The sequence below is a fragment of the Rhyacophila brunnea genome, unplaced genomic scaffold (assembly GCF_057557595.1).
Source record: "Rhyacophila brunnea isolate RB1 unplaced genomic scaffold, BYU_Rbru_1.0 scaffold_17, whole genome shotgun sequence".
NCBI classification, from domain to species: Eukaryota; Metazoa; Arthropoda; class Insecta; order Trichoptera; family Rhyacophilidae; genus Rhyacophila; species Rhyacophila brunnea.
The window spans coordinates 6800655-6815577 of NW_028232827.1; the positions used below are offsets into that span (position 1 = coordinate 6800655).

Below are 14923 nucleotides of genomic sequence, written 5' to 3' on the forward strand. Positions count from 1 at the left end.
GTGCTTTATATGTGGATGTTCTATATTATATCGGATGGCCTTGATTTATTATTACCATACATATTTATATAAAGACACATAATCTGTCTTTAACTCTAAACACCTAAATTATTGACTTACCAACTTTTGGCAGCAACACACGAATTAATATTGTTTACCTACACAATATTGTAAACTAATATAAATGTTATTATTATATAGTGGCTTGGAATGAATGCTGTAATATTATTTGTATGTAAGGTTTAATTTTGAATAGGTAACTTATCTACAGAGACAAAATATTTTGTATAATGTTATATCATTTTAAGTTTGCAACTTTGATATTACGCCTCACATGTTGATAATATTTTCTCTGCGAAAAGTTACTATACCTAAGTAATATAATTAACCTGTGCCTGTCTTAGAAGGTACGGTTTGTTAGTATATTGTTGCCAATTTGGTTATCATTAAATTTTATCGATAAGAGCTGAAAGTTCAAAATGAAGGTCGCAGTGTTAACCAACATTAATAGTGATTAAATAAACTATTTCTATTACTCAACGAATATTTCACAAAATATCAGGATATAACATTATATTATTTATTGAAAATAATATTATATAATTTCAAAACATATCATGTACATAATTATATTATACCCACTAGAATAATTATTTTTGAAAAAGAAATACGACATATCGGGTGTGCTTTTCCAATTGCGAGTTTCATTGATAGCTACCTTGATTTAATATACAAAACCGATAACCTACATTATTAACGCAATATGATAAGCATTTTATGTAACAACTACTAAGTTATTAAGAGCGTACAAAGTGAAACGGCAAATAATTTTCAACAGTATGTGGGACGTAATTTCGGTCGCGTTGCCAGTCGGAGAGCGATAGTGACATGTGAACACGTCAATTTATTTTGTGATGGCGTCGGAGGAATATATTCTTAAGAGGGCTCGCACATTAGAGCTCGCCGCATGCGTCTTACGATGAATTCGTCGATGTGACGTCATCGTAAACCAAGAAACAAACGTTATCAAATGGAGCTTCGCAGATTGGCCGATGCAACTGCCATGCTGCGACGCTCCTGTATGCGACGAGTTGCGTTTGCTAGAGCCTGCATGTCGATATCGACAAATGTCGACTCCGCGTATGCGCACAGCCGCACAATCAGCCATTTCTGTCTCTGTCTACACTGTCATTGCTCGCTCATCGCTGGTCACCGCGTTTGACGTTTGTTCATACAATCAACACAATAAAAATGGCAGACGAGAGACTTCTCCTTAAATGTTTCCGGTACCAATACATATTAATCACTGTTTCCGCGTCTGATGACATATTCGCGCAATGGCGTCGTCTAGCTAGAGTATATTTTGACGTTTCGGGAGATTACGCGCGACTGCGGCGAATGTCGATGTCGCTAGAGATGTGCGAGGTTGTATCATGCAATACTGACCGGCGGGTCTAGGAAGTTTTGATTTATGGCCGTCAGGCACACAAGGCGAATTGTGATGTGCTAGCCGGCTTAATCGTGTAAAGATGACTAAAAACGTTCCGCATGTACGTGAAAAAGAAAACATGTCAATGAATATACTATTATTATTAGTAATATAACAATAAACATAACATTAAATGGACGCATGTTGGATTTTTAAAACAAATTATATTTCGTTCGGCTCGCGTCATTTGCACAATTCGCACATCGCCTAGTCACGATCTTTTTAGAGCATGCCTCAGCTGAGGTATAGCCTTAACTAGGATATCCGTTAATTATTATAAATGCACATTGGATCGAATCCAGTGGTTACAGGTTGAAGTCCAGTCGTGTGTCGTATTTTTATTTCCAAAAAACATTTTTTCTAGTGGGTAAGTATATATATTAGATGTTTTCAAATTATGTATGTTTAATAGTGATTAAATTATATTCTATCACACTATGTAAGTAGGTGCTGACGGTATAATTTTCATGTTATATTGTGATGATTTTGAATTTTTTTTAGGTCAGCCAAAATGATCAATCACAGAAAAATAAATGAAATATGAAACTTAAATAAAATAATTAATGATTATCCCTATAATAGGCGGATACAGAAAGCATAATTAAATCCAATTCAATTAAATAATACTAAATACAGTTATGAAAAATACATTAGACTATTTAAAATTATTAATATAAAAAAACACTACTTATAATATAAGAATGAAAAATAAAATACCTATATTAAAAAAATATAAAAAATATAATATAAATATAATGAGAAGAAATGTTATATAAGAGAAAATACAATAAAACATTATAGTTATCTAGTAATAATGAGTAGTATAGTATGCTTTATTTATAAAATAGAAACATTTCCGGTTTAGTATTTATTCAGAGTTCACAGAGATTTAATCAATATTAACAAAAAATAATTCAAACGATACACGAAATTAGGTTAACAAGACAAGATGACTCGCTCGACCAAATAAACAGATGATCTTGCCAAAGGATTAGTTCAGTTCAGGTAGGTATCACATTTGACAACTAGAAACCACACTTATCACTAGAAACGAATCTTGATAATGTAAGGTATTTAGTTTCAAAATAGAGGACCTGCATGATCAAAAGGGTCAGAGCTAATCAGACTAAGCTGACTAGATGTAAGACTGTGAGAGATAAAAATTACAGAGTTAATAGAGAGTTAAGTCCTCATCCGTCTACACAGTGCTTGCGGCATCTAGTCAATGGGCAGTGCCATCTATGGGTCTCTTTTCAAAGTCACGCCGCTACAGTGGTAAATTTTATAGCAACCTAATTGTTTTTGTTAGTTCACTATGCTCCTTACTCCCATGGGTACTTTTACTATAAAGTATATGTAAACTCAGTCGATGTACACTAAATTACGCAGCGACCGTAGTCTTGGATATATGCACATGAGACATTTTCAGGCATAAAAAAACTACTGATGCTTCCTTCATACCAAACGTGAGGCCTCGTGATACGGTCGATTAAGACCGAGTGTGGTGCGGAGTGGGTTCGTTTCGAAGAGTCTTTGTTTGTATTCTGTAACTACATTCTTGATCATGTTTTCGATAGGTCCTAACATGAGCGATTGTATATTTACAGTTTATAGTATAGTTCTCATCGATCCTTTCTTCATTGTTTTTACTGAGCATTCAGATAATCCATAATATTAAGTTAATCCATAAGAGTTTATAAATGAGACGTCTAATTACAAAAAGTGACAAGTCCACAATTCAATATTTTTGGGAAACAACGTTTTTATGTTTCAAGCTTCAATTATTTGTTTTAACGTGAGATTATTTTTTCCGTTGTATTCTATGTCGAAATAAGAACCAAATGGCAATTTGTTTCAGCCGATAAACTCTTAAATGTAATAAATATAGGCAAAATAACATTGGACGTAGCGCTATTTGTACTTCACTTTTTAATTTACTCCGCATAAGGCACATATTTCCGTGGCACTGTCATGAGTTTACCAGATGCTACAGCATGGGAGACGCCCTTTTCAATATTGAACGTTCCCTTATTGGTTGACTTAAAAACGCGTGAAATCAACCATGCTTTAAATAATATAAAACACGGACTTGGCACTTTTTGTAATAAATCGAGACTTAAAATATTTTTTTTCGTAGGGTTATGTCGCGTTTTGAAATTTAAAGATCAATACATATTGTGTAAAATTATACAAAGAATACGTGCGTATTTTTTTCTCGATTTTGACCAAATGTGAACTTATCGCTTTTTGGAATTAGACGCCTCAAATATAGTATTTCATTCTAGAATAACACTTCTTGGCGAATTTGATTCAACAATATATTTCAATGTTTGTGTTACTATAATAGTAAATGAATTTTAATAATAACATTCATTAATATATCATTGAATGGTTAGCGATAATATTTAGATTAACTCGATAAAAATTGCGAAGCGGTATAAAATGTTTCCTACGTGCTTTTAATTTATTTTAAGATCAAAATGAAGCTTCGGAAGTAAATAATGAACATTCAATTTTCATTGAATACTTTTCTTAATATTTATATTAACTACTTTATAAGAAAACCACATATTATCATTCATTAATTGCAATTAAATACTTCGAGATTGCCAAGTCAAAAGTGCCATATGGAAAACTAATTTAATTGTTTTACCATATAATTATGTTAGGTACTTATTTCATCATTATCATCAGCCGGGGTCAATCCACTGCTGGATGAAGACCTCTCCTAGTTTCCGTCACTCTTTTCTGTCCCAAATTCGTAGTTGCCACGTACTTACATTCACGAACGTTATGAGTTCGTTTATCCAACCGGTTTTAGAGCTTCCCTGTTTGACGGCATTTTGTCCAAGGGTTATCCTCTCACCAAGCGACATGTCCAATCCATTGGTTACATGTACATTGTACGTATTACATTTCACCGTAGCACAGTTTGCCGTGAGTATTCTTATCGGAAAGAGATGAAAACATTACGCGTTGTTCGTGGAACATTGTAGACAATAATGTACCTAACCAAACCTATCAAATAAGCCAGTATATCAGCTATTTTCGAAATTTGTTGGCTTCCTGTAAAGTGTAAACAGACAAGAACCGTGTTTTATTTAGACATGAATTTAAGAGGTTGGACGGTCTTTAATATACGGCCATATATTCCCGATACAGATTTTCACGGTGAAGTGTGATACGGCAAACTGCATACGTACAAGTTTCCGAATACGAATTATTTTATCATTGTCATCAGCCGAGGTTGATTCACTGTTGGGCGAAGGCCTATCGCAGCTTCTTCCACTTTTATGGGTTCCTAATTATTCGTCGTTGCCACGTAGGCACACCCACAAAACGTTATGAGTTCGTTTATTCAGCAGGTTTTAGTATTTCCCTGTATGACGGCATTTGTTCAGCGGTTGTCCACTCACCGCGAGAATTTCATCTGCTTAGCGACCTCTATCCCATCGCGTACTCTTGTCTGCTTCCTTATCTATTGTTTTATTTTGTGATCTTTCCGTGTTATGTCAAACATGCACCTTTTCATGACAAGCTGTGCTTCATGCAATTTTTGGATTTCTCTTTGATTAACAGGTCATGTTTCACATATTGTATACGTGAGCGTTGGTAGCATATTATATTGGTTACACTTTATCAATAAAACACAATGGGAAGTCACCCTTTAAAGATACTATTCAGGCGTCCAAATGCACTGCATTTTCTGCAATCAATCTCGTCATAAATACTACCGTAACTGGGCATTATTTCTTTGTCAAAGATAGACGTAGTTGTTGACCCGTATGATTTAAGTGCCGTTAGTGAGAATTGGTTTTGGTTCACCAAAACAGTCCATTATTATTTTTGTATATCTTTGTAATTAAACACAACGCAATTTGACAAGCATTTCATGTAAAAATTACTAGTGAATTCCAACGTAATTGGATAGGATGATCGTAGCTTAATTGGTAAAGCATATTGGCGGAGCGCGAATAATTTTGTTGTAAAATGGATGACTTAGCTCAAGTCTGATATAAAGATTATGTGAAACTATTTAATGTTATTTAGAGGTATAATTAAAACAGCTATCACAAGGTAAACTAACCATAGTATATTATTTTCATTGACGGATTTAATGCTGTTTATAATAGAGATTAACAAGATTTAAAAAAAATATATATCATTCAATACGAACAGGTATGTTCCTTTTGTAATTTATGGGTCGATGATTTTTTTCATTACTTAGTCCAGTGGTCGCAAACCACGGCTCTTTGGCCCCTTGAGTGCGGCTCTGCCACGAATACCCACTGCCCTATTTAACATGGCTACAAAGAAGAAGCAAAGAAAAACGAAAGACGAAAACAGTGAATTTATAGTTGAATGGACCGAGACTTTCGCGTTTATTCAAAATTGAAAGGAGAGATTCTATCTGGAGAGACACTTTACAACTAAATACGCTCTCTCACGTCATTTAGCACTAAATTTAATATCCTGTCGGTGATGCAAGAAGAAAGCAGTTTAGGAACTTTAGAAGAGTTAAGAAAAATCAAGTTCTGTATTTAATTACTGAATACAATCTTCCAACAATGTTAATATTGCAAGTTTTGTGGTTAGTAAAAAGATTTATAAGGGAGGATATCAAGAGTAAATTGAGAAGTCGTCTTATTGATGAGAACCTGGAATCGTGTTTAAAATTAAAAACAACAACATACAAACCTGACTTACCCAAAATTTCCAAGGAGAGACAAGGCCATTATTCACATTAAGTGTTTGTCAGTCATTGTCATGATGATTTAATTTTATAGATACCATGCTTACAATTTAATTTTTATCAATAAATAAGATCATTATTACGTATGATATCAAGTTTTATTCAGTGTACCTGAAGTTTATTAAGTTAATAAGCTGTGTACCTATATAATATAATTAAGGTTTAAGAAATTTGGCTCTCAAAAGAAATCTCAATCGTTGTACTGTTGATATTAAATTTGGCGCTGTTGACTAACTTTGCCGACCACTGACTTTGTCTATCAGTGATTCCCAACCGGGTTACAGGTAGAAAAGTCATATCGAAAGAAAAAGTGTCGACACTAAAAATTTTATATTTTATTACTAGGCACCTGAAATTCAGTGAGTATTATAAATACTATTCACAATTTATATATGCCTTATTACTAGGGATTGCAATACCGGTATTCAATTATTTATCGATACTGAAATACCGGTTTAAAACATTCAAAATACCGGTATTTTCGGTATTAAGAGAGCATACACGCTTATGTTTTCCGAAAATGAATTTAATGATTTTCTTATTACTTTTTAGTATTAGTACTATACTGTTGATTAAATTTAATGTATTAAGTTTTATACGCAAATATATTGACTGAAACCAACAAAATTTAAATATTAATAAAACAAAATCCCTCAAATATACTTATAGAATTGTCGCGATAAATTAACATTTTTGAAAAAGAAATATTTTTAACAATAATTCTTCTATAAATATTGATCCAACGTTCATAGTACATCCAACAATACTGTTGAATTTGAGAGAGATTTTCCTGTATCTGTGGGTCTATTCTATACTTATCGACCGCTAAAGTGATAAAGTGATAAATATTATCAAACTTAGGGTATTGTTGTTTTTATTTAATAAAACGCAATTTTTTTTTGTTGTACTTATTCCACTTTTAATCAATAGATTAGGACCGGTTTCGTCCGTCTCAGAGGGACATTTTCAACTGAATACATTTTTTTAAAACAATATTTATCAAACAAAATCCAAAGCGACAGAAATAATATAACAATAGGTACATAAATTATCCGTCCAATAATACCTTCCCAATAACGTATTAATTTAAAATTATTTAAAACAAATTATTTTAAATATTAACACACCACAAAATATGAAACAGTCTACACTTACAATAACATTAATATCAACAAATATTTATGATTAGTCAAAATTTACAATAATTTTTTTTATAAAAAATAATAAAATAAACAATATTATCAATTATTGAAGTAAGTACAATATGATGTTTGTAATTGTTGCAATAAGTGGTAAATTTTAATAGTAGCAAGAGAGGTGCTACTTTCCCGCACGGTTATGCAGGTCATGTAATGCTTAGAGGTGGCACATCTTAAGGGATGCTAAATTAAGGAAGGAATGCGAACAATAAAACTGTTTAGGGCAGATTAAGGTTGACATTTTTTTATATCGTGGGGCTAAGAGTCTCGAAGTCATGTTATGGAGTAATTGGCATGCAAAAACTTTGAAATGTTTTTGTCAAATAGTGTACTGAAGCAGCGATGTATCAGCTATGTAGAGGTTTCTCAAGATTGAAAAAAATAGTTACGCTAAATAAAAAAAGTTGGGAACCACTGGACTCTATATTATGCCGCTTATTTTGTAAATAGGTATGATGTAGGAATCCAATTTTATACCGAATTGTTTATTTTACTTTGAAATGCGGCATGTGGCTTGCCCACAAACATCGGTTGCCAAGTGTTTAAAGTTTCTGCGGATTTATTTAAGACCAATGTAAAAATCAATGATTTTTTTCTTATTTTCTATGACTGAGGAAAATATTTGTATCCGCTAAAATGTTTTGTGTTCATCGAAATGATTTTTAGGTAATTTGTAATTGTGAATCTCAGATCCAGTGTGTCTCAAGTTTGATTTTACCAAAAATTAGTTTCATACAAGTTTTATGTCAAATATTACCTAATTAGAGTGGCGTTTTTGAAGAATCACTCCATTTTATTGTTTTTAAAATCATAATTTTTGAGTAATTCTACGAGATTTGAGTAATGTATAAGTATGTAGTTTTTTTTTAAATTATTAATAACCATATCCTTGCTTTTTCGTACAATGTGGTTGTTAGTAATTTTGAACAATCACTAACACGCTTTGAGAAAAACACATAAATATTGTCTGTCAGCTGAATGTAGCTGAACCGGGATCGAACCCAGAACTCTCTGGTGGAAGGTCAACGCCTTAACGCACTGCACGAGCCGCCTATATATGTGGTTGTTCGATATTCCAATTATATTTTAATTTGGTATTATGTCTAAGTATAGTTTTTTTTATATGGATACATAGTTGATTAATAACCACAGAACTATTTTTTATGGCTGTTTATTTTTTTGTGTGTATTTTAATATTACAATATGATATTGATAGTATGGCTTTATGATCTTGATAGTTTTTTGTGTATTGCGGACAAAATGCAGTACCTATACGATTATTCAATTGAGAGATTATTTTTAAATTGCTTGACTGAAAGGTTTGATATCGACTACTTTTTATAGAGGCACCTAGCGGAACAATACGAAGCTTGCAATTTGAGGCATTTTTTTGATAATTTACAAATTAAACTAAGTATATTAAATTATAAATATGTAGCTAGCCATTCAGGGGTACCATATCAGTGGATACCAGAAAACCTGAACTGAAATGAGGCTAATAAAATAAAAAATGGGCCAAAGTATGTGGATAGATTTCCACCATAGGGCATCATTAGAAAAGTGGAAATGCAGTAAGTCTATTCTACCATCACCACGGGAGGTGCCCTGGTTTGTAGAGTCTCCTTTGACGAGGAATGAGCTCAAGTTAATACTGAGGCTAAGAACAGGGCACACAATGGGCAAAAGATTTGATGTTCTCATAGGAAGAAGCGAATCGCAACTCTGTGATGAATGTCATGTTTTAGAGGACATTGTACATATAGCACTACAATGCCTTAAATATGAACTTCACAGAGTACAGCTGCGAATTGCGGATATCTATGAGAATGTCGACGAATTGAAAGGTGTCCTGGCGGTGAGTAAGACGGAAGAGCTAGGCAAAATTGTAAAGTTATTTAACAGAATGGGAGTGAGGACCTGATCGATGGATCTCTTTCTAGAAGAGAAGAGGTGATATGACAGCGAATCACAGTCAAAGCCTCGGTAAATAAAAAAAAAATATGTTTCTGAAAACATTAAAAATAAAAATATTTTTTATTTTAAGTCAAAGATAAACCTACAATTTTAAAGAATATGTTATAAAATATGATTTTGTTAAAGGTATTAAATATATTATTATTTTAGGATCATAATTATTATTAAAATGTAGTTTATTAGGTTTTCTATTGTTTAATAAAGAAATTTTTGACTGATTCATAGTTTTAATATTTTTTATATTTATTTTTAAAAACCTTGATTTTCATAAAAAAATATAAATGTGTATATCTTGAAATTAAGTAACAGATCATTAATCACATCTAATTTTTTTAAATGAAAGACTCTGAATCAATACTGAGTGGCTCGATTCCCATGGTTAATTCAAAGCCACGAGTTTCGGCGGACGCTTTGGTGTCTCTCTTATCTCAAACTTTCTTTGACATCTTATATATGTGTTACTAGATTTCAAAATCAGCCAAGTCCATAATAGATGAATAGGAGAAAAACAGCTTTTTGTTTTCTCAAAAACACGGTCACAAGGGTGAAAATTTATATTATTTCGAGTATAGAATATTTAGAATGAATAAAATCCACATTTTGATAATGCAGAAATGTTAGAAAGCAGTAGTTCTTCAGCAATTCACAAAAAGGTAAAAAATACCTTAAGGTGGACTTGGCTGATTTTAAAATGTAGCGACACATATAACTACTTCATTTACTTTATTATTTTTTTCATGTATACGTGATTAAATAAACGTGTCTTTTCAGATCACTGAGATGTGCCCGGATAACTCTACATATGAATTTGTTTGCATCGTTCGCCGTGAACAACGCCCTTTGGCTGGTGTGGTACGGCGTCGTTATGCGTCGACCGGAAGTCACAGCGGAAAATCCGGTAAGTTTTTACTTCCGGTATGAGAATTTACAAACTGTTGCTGACCACATCAAAACTCTTCTTATAAATAATTAATAAAGGAAAGGTGTAAAAGAACCATACTGTATATTTTTTCAATCGGAATATTAAATTTTATTTAATTTATAAAAAAATGCTTTCAAATATAAAATAAATTACGTTTTATCAGTATTACTTGTTATAGCTAAACAACTTAAGCACGGATTTTTTCGTTCTGTGTATAGCCTTATACATATAGTTGGAGCTCCGGGGCTGGGCCCCCTATCTCCTTCGTCTTAGTTGTAAGTTTTGACTTTTGTAGGCTTTGGTTTGGTACGAGTTTATAATATAATTACATACATAAACAGGTACAAGTTTATATAATTACATATACAAACAATACAGTTTTTTTCATCCTGGCCGTGATGTAACCCAGATTTAGGTCACATCACTGCTCAGGTGGTTTCTAGTGAGATCGCTGCTGTGACATTGATAACCTGATTGTCTCCCACGAGCAGTATTTTATCTTTTATACTTATGTCCCTGAGATGAAATGAAATATGTGTATTTATATTTTTTTAATACTAGGGACCTGAGTAAAACACAATTAAATACTTTCATGCGCATATAGTAAGTGTGTAAATGCTGCGTATGTGTGTGAAAAGTCTGTTTTACACGATACAATAATATATTTACAGTTTTAAAATGAATACTCCATCTCGATCGGTGTATTACAAAAAATCTTTACAAAAACAAGCACGAGAAATCATGGTTTTTAATGGGACAAAATATTTAAAAGTGATGAACAAAACAGTACAATTATTATAATGATATGTAGATAATGTATATTTTTATAGAAAATGATTAACACAGTATGTTTTTTTACAACAATTAAATAAAAATATAAATACCAATTAAAAGCCAATATTATTTGTACATTATAAAAAATGTGATTGGGCAATGCTGACTCAAGTAGAAAGCCGTTACATACACAACGACTGGTCTTACTTTTTCCGCCCGTCCCGTTGTTGTCTATGGATAACCTGTCATTGCCTGTCATTATTCTATAGAGTGCTCATACTGACGCGTCTGTCGTGTTCACACATGGCATGGTTTGATTTGGATAGATGAGTCAAATGATAAATAATACACTAACATTAATACACCTTTTACAAATGTAATGCATAGATAAATGCTACATATTTTTTGGAAATCGATATTAGCACCGGTTTTTGTGTGAAGGACTAGTCTGACTTTGACAGCTGACGAATAACAGGAATGTATATTATTTATAAATAACACTGATAGTTAATAATATATTTGATTTGAGATTTTTTTATAATTCAATTTGAATCGAGAAAGGGCGAATAAATATGTCAAGCAATCAGGGATCTAATTTTGACAGCTGAAAAGTCGACCACTCGTTGCTTGTGCAAAAAGTTATGCTCAGGCTTTATTAATCTAAAGATGGCGGTGGATTGGGCCATCGAAATATTAATAATTTATTTAATGTAATATACTGTTCACTTCTACTAAGTCATAAGTTTTGTGTTCTCCTAATTATTTAATTAATAAATACCTCCAGCAATGTATAAGTAGGACTTATTGTGGATTTAAAAATTTATTTCCTTGCACACTCAATAATTCACCAGTATTAATTAACCTAACTATCATAATAATAATTAATAGGTAAAATTATTTTAATTTATGTTTCTATCGTTAATTATCGAATAATAATTGGGCATCTAAGTGAATTACTGAGAATAGAATTATTATAAATTAAAAATATTATAATTTTACCGAATTTATTTTCTCAAAAAACAGCAGCACATGAATCGTCTATACGTGAGTACGGCGACTTCCTGTTATCGCCGAGATCGTGTTGTGGACAGTAGTTTAATAATTATTCATATTGAAAGTAACGTTGACGATTTGCTACGTGTAATACGGGGTGTTACCTTCTTAGTCGCTGCCATACCATCGGAAACAGCTGAATCTAACCGAACATCAAACAGTTAACGTTTATGTTGTCGGACTATAGCAAACAGTTAAGACTGCAGATATATAAATAAGAGACAGCGGATAGACTTATCTCTTACACACAAGGTTAATTTTATTTTCAGTCAAAAGCCTATCAAACTATTATAACACGTACGTAGATTATATGTAAAATTATTTATCTTACTTGATAATTAATAACTATATATATTGTGTCGTACCTATCGATTTAAAATTTCAATGCCATTTCAATTTATTTATTTTTTAACATATTGTGGATTACATATTATAAGTTGAAGACGTTCACAACATGACATGGAACATTATTATAAGGAAGAAAGAAAAAAAGTAATAAAAGGGATAAAGATGAAAATATAAAAAGAGAACATAATATAAACATACAAAATCAGTGAAAATACAATTACACATCTATAGAAGTTCAAAGAAGTACACCGAATTTGCTAAGGAGACCCTATTTTAGGAATTTATAAAATAGCGTCCACCTAAACTCAACTCAAGCAAGTGGAATATATAGCGTATTATAACATAGTTATTGGCCTCCCAATTGGCATTAATTAGCAGTGGGATGGTATTTTTTTACAACGTTTTTATTAGCTCGTATTTTTGTTTGTCCGGTGGTTGTTTGTCCAGTACAAATTAAATCTTGCAATCGATTTTTAACTAACTTCCCGACTAGCTAGACTTTTGAAACTTTTAGAATATATCAGAACACGACGACAATGCATTCTTTTAATACATTTAGCCATCTTTAAGCAGAATTGAATTCATTTTCAGTTAATTCTGTTTTGTATTGAAAGTTATTTAGGAAAAAATTCGTATAAAGTAAAACACTATTATTGGTTTCTAAGGGGTCTTAGCAACTAAATTATTAATATATACGTGCGTTACTATGGAAATAAATATGAAATGTCAAAATGATATTTCAGTATTCTATATTTATTCAGTATTTCTATCAAGTACAAAAAAAGGATTTATTAATACATAGAATTGTCAAGTTTATATTATTCAACAGAAAATTTAAAAAAAACGTGGTATATCAAAAGTTCTTTTTATCTTGCAATTATTATACCATTTTATTTTACTGAATTAATAAATAAATATTTTTACGACATATTTCTTATAAAAAAACATAAATATGAAGGTGATTTCAAAACATCTCTCATTAATCATGAATTTCCACCAAATAAACGCCGAGTCTACTAAAAAATGATAACCATTATTGTTATTAATATCAAACATTACTCGACATTTTTTTTCAAAGAAATATGTCCCCTTAGATCTCATAGAAAATAACGGACCTACTTGAATAATAGTAAGCAGACCAGAATAAAAGTTCTATCTTGAATGACCCAAAAAAGCTTAGAGAAAAATTTCCATTCAATATTTTTATTTACAATGATTTTCAAACATGAAAGAAAAATACTGTTGTTATATTATGAAAATGAAAGAAATTGAAAGTCAATACCATAGAGAACCTAATTATTAAAAAGGCAATTTTGTATGTACGTATGCTAATAACGTTAATTACACTTTTACATCAGCTTAGAATTATTTATTTGTTTGTATATAAACTACGTGTGCACATTAGATTAAATAATTACAAGATAAAAAGAACTTTTTATATACTTACCACGTTTTTAAACTTTCTGTTGAATCATATAAACCTGACAATTCTATTTATTAATAAAAACTTTTTATTGTACTTGATAAAAATACTGAATAAATATTATAGAATACAGAAATGTCATTTTGACATTTCATATTGATTTCCATGGTAACGCACGTATATAATTAATAATTTAGTTGCTAGACCCCACTTAGCAACCAATAATAGTGAGTAGTAAATATTACTTTTAACGAATCTTTTCCGAAACATACAAAACAGAATTAACTGAAAATGAATTCAATTCTGCTTAAAGATGGGCAAAAGTATTAAAAGAATGCATTGTCGTCGTGTTCTGATATATTCTAAAAGTTTCAAATGTCTAGCTAGTCGGAAAGTTAGTTAAAAATCTGTAATTTGAAAAAGATTTTTACTGGACGACTGAAACAACCACCGGACAAATAAGAATACGAGCTAATAAAAAAGTTGTAAAATTCTATTAAGAAAAGATGATGTTCTAGATAGGTACCTACTACTTACTGAATATATCGTTAGTTATATTCTGTAAGTTATAATAGTTAGTTAAAAATCTTGGACAAACAAGAAAAAATCTGCACCGGACAAACAAGAATACGAGCTAATAAAAACGTTGTAATAAAATTAGTATAGTTTCAGAAAAAAATGAGAATGGTATACATACACATACTAATAATGATAAAAGCAATACAACGTAAATGAAACATTAAAATTTAGAAACGAAGACAGTGTCCTCGAATGAGAAGAAAGTACCTTATGCATTGAAACATCAGGACCGTGGAGTTAGGGTTACATGTAAATTGTACATAAAACATTTCACCGTGGCACAGTTCACCGTGAGCTTTCTTATCGGATAGAAATAACCGTATAATAATACGGTCTACAATTTTATTAGATTCAATATGAACATTAATTCAATTTTCATAGCTGATTTTGGCAAAATTCATGAATTTAA

The 14923-nt window shown here is 31.4% G+C and overlaps 1 protein-coding gene across 1 annotated transcript in view; it reads left to right on the forward strand.

Annotated features, from left to right (window-relative positions):
- The window catches only part of Dh31-R (Diuretic hormone 31 Receptor), a 340188-nt gene that overhangs the window by 113714 nt on the left and 211551 nt on the right, over positions 1-14923 (forward strand). The window contains exon 5 of the mRNA XM_085944554.1: positions 10187-10313. Coding sequence (XP_085800680.1) covers positions 10187-10313 — 127 coding nt within the window. The remainder of the gene's footprint in view (positions 1-10186; positions 10314-14923) is intronic.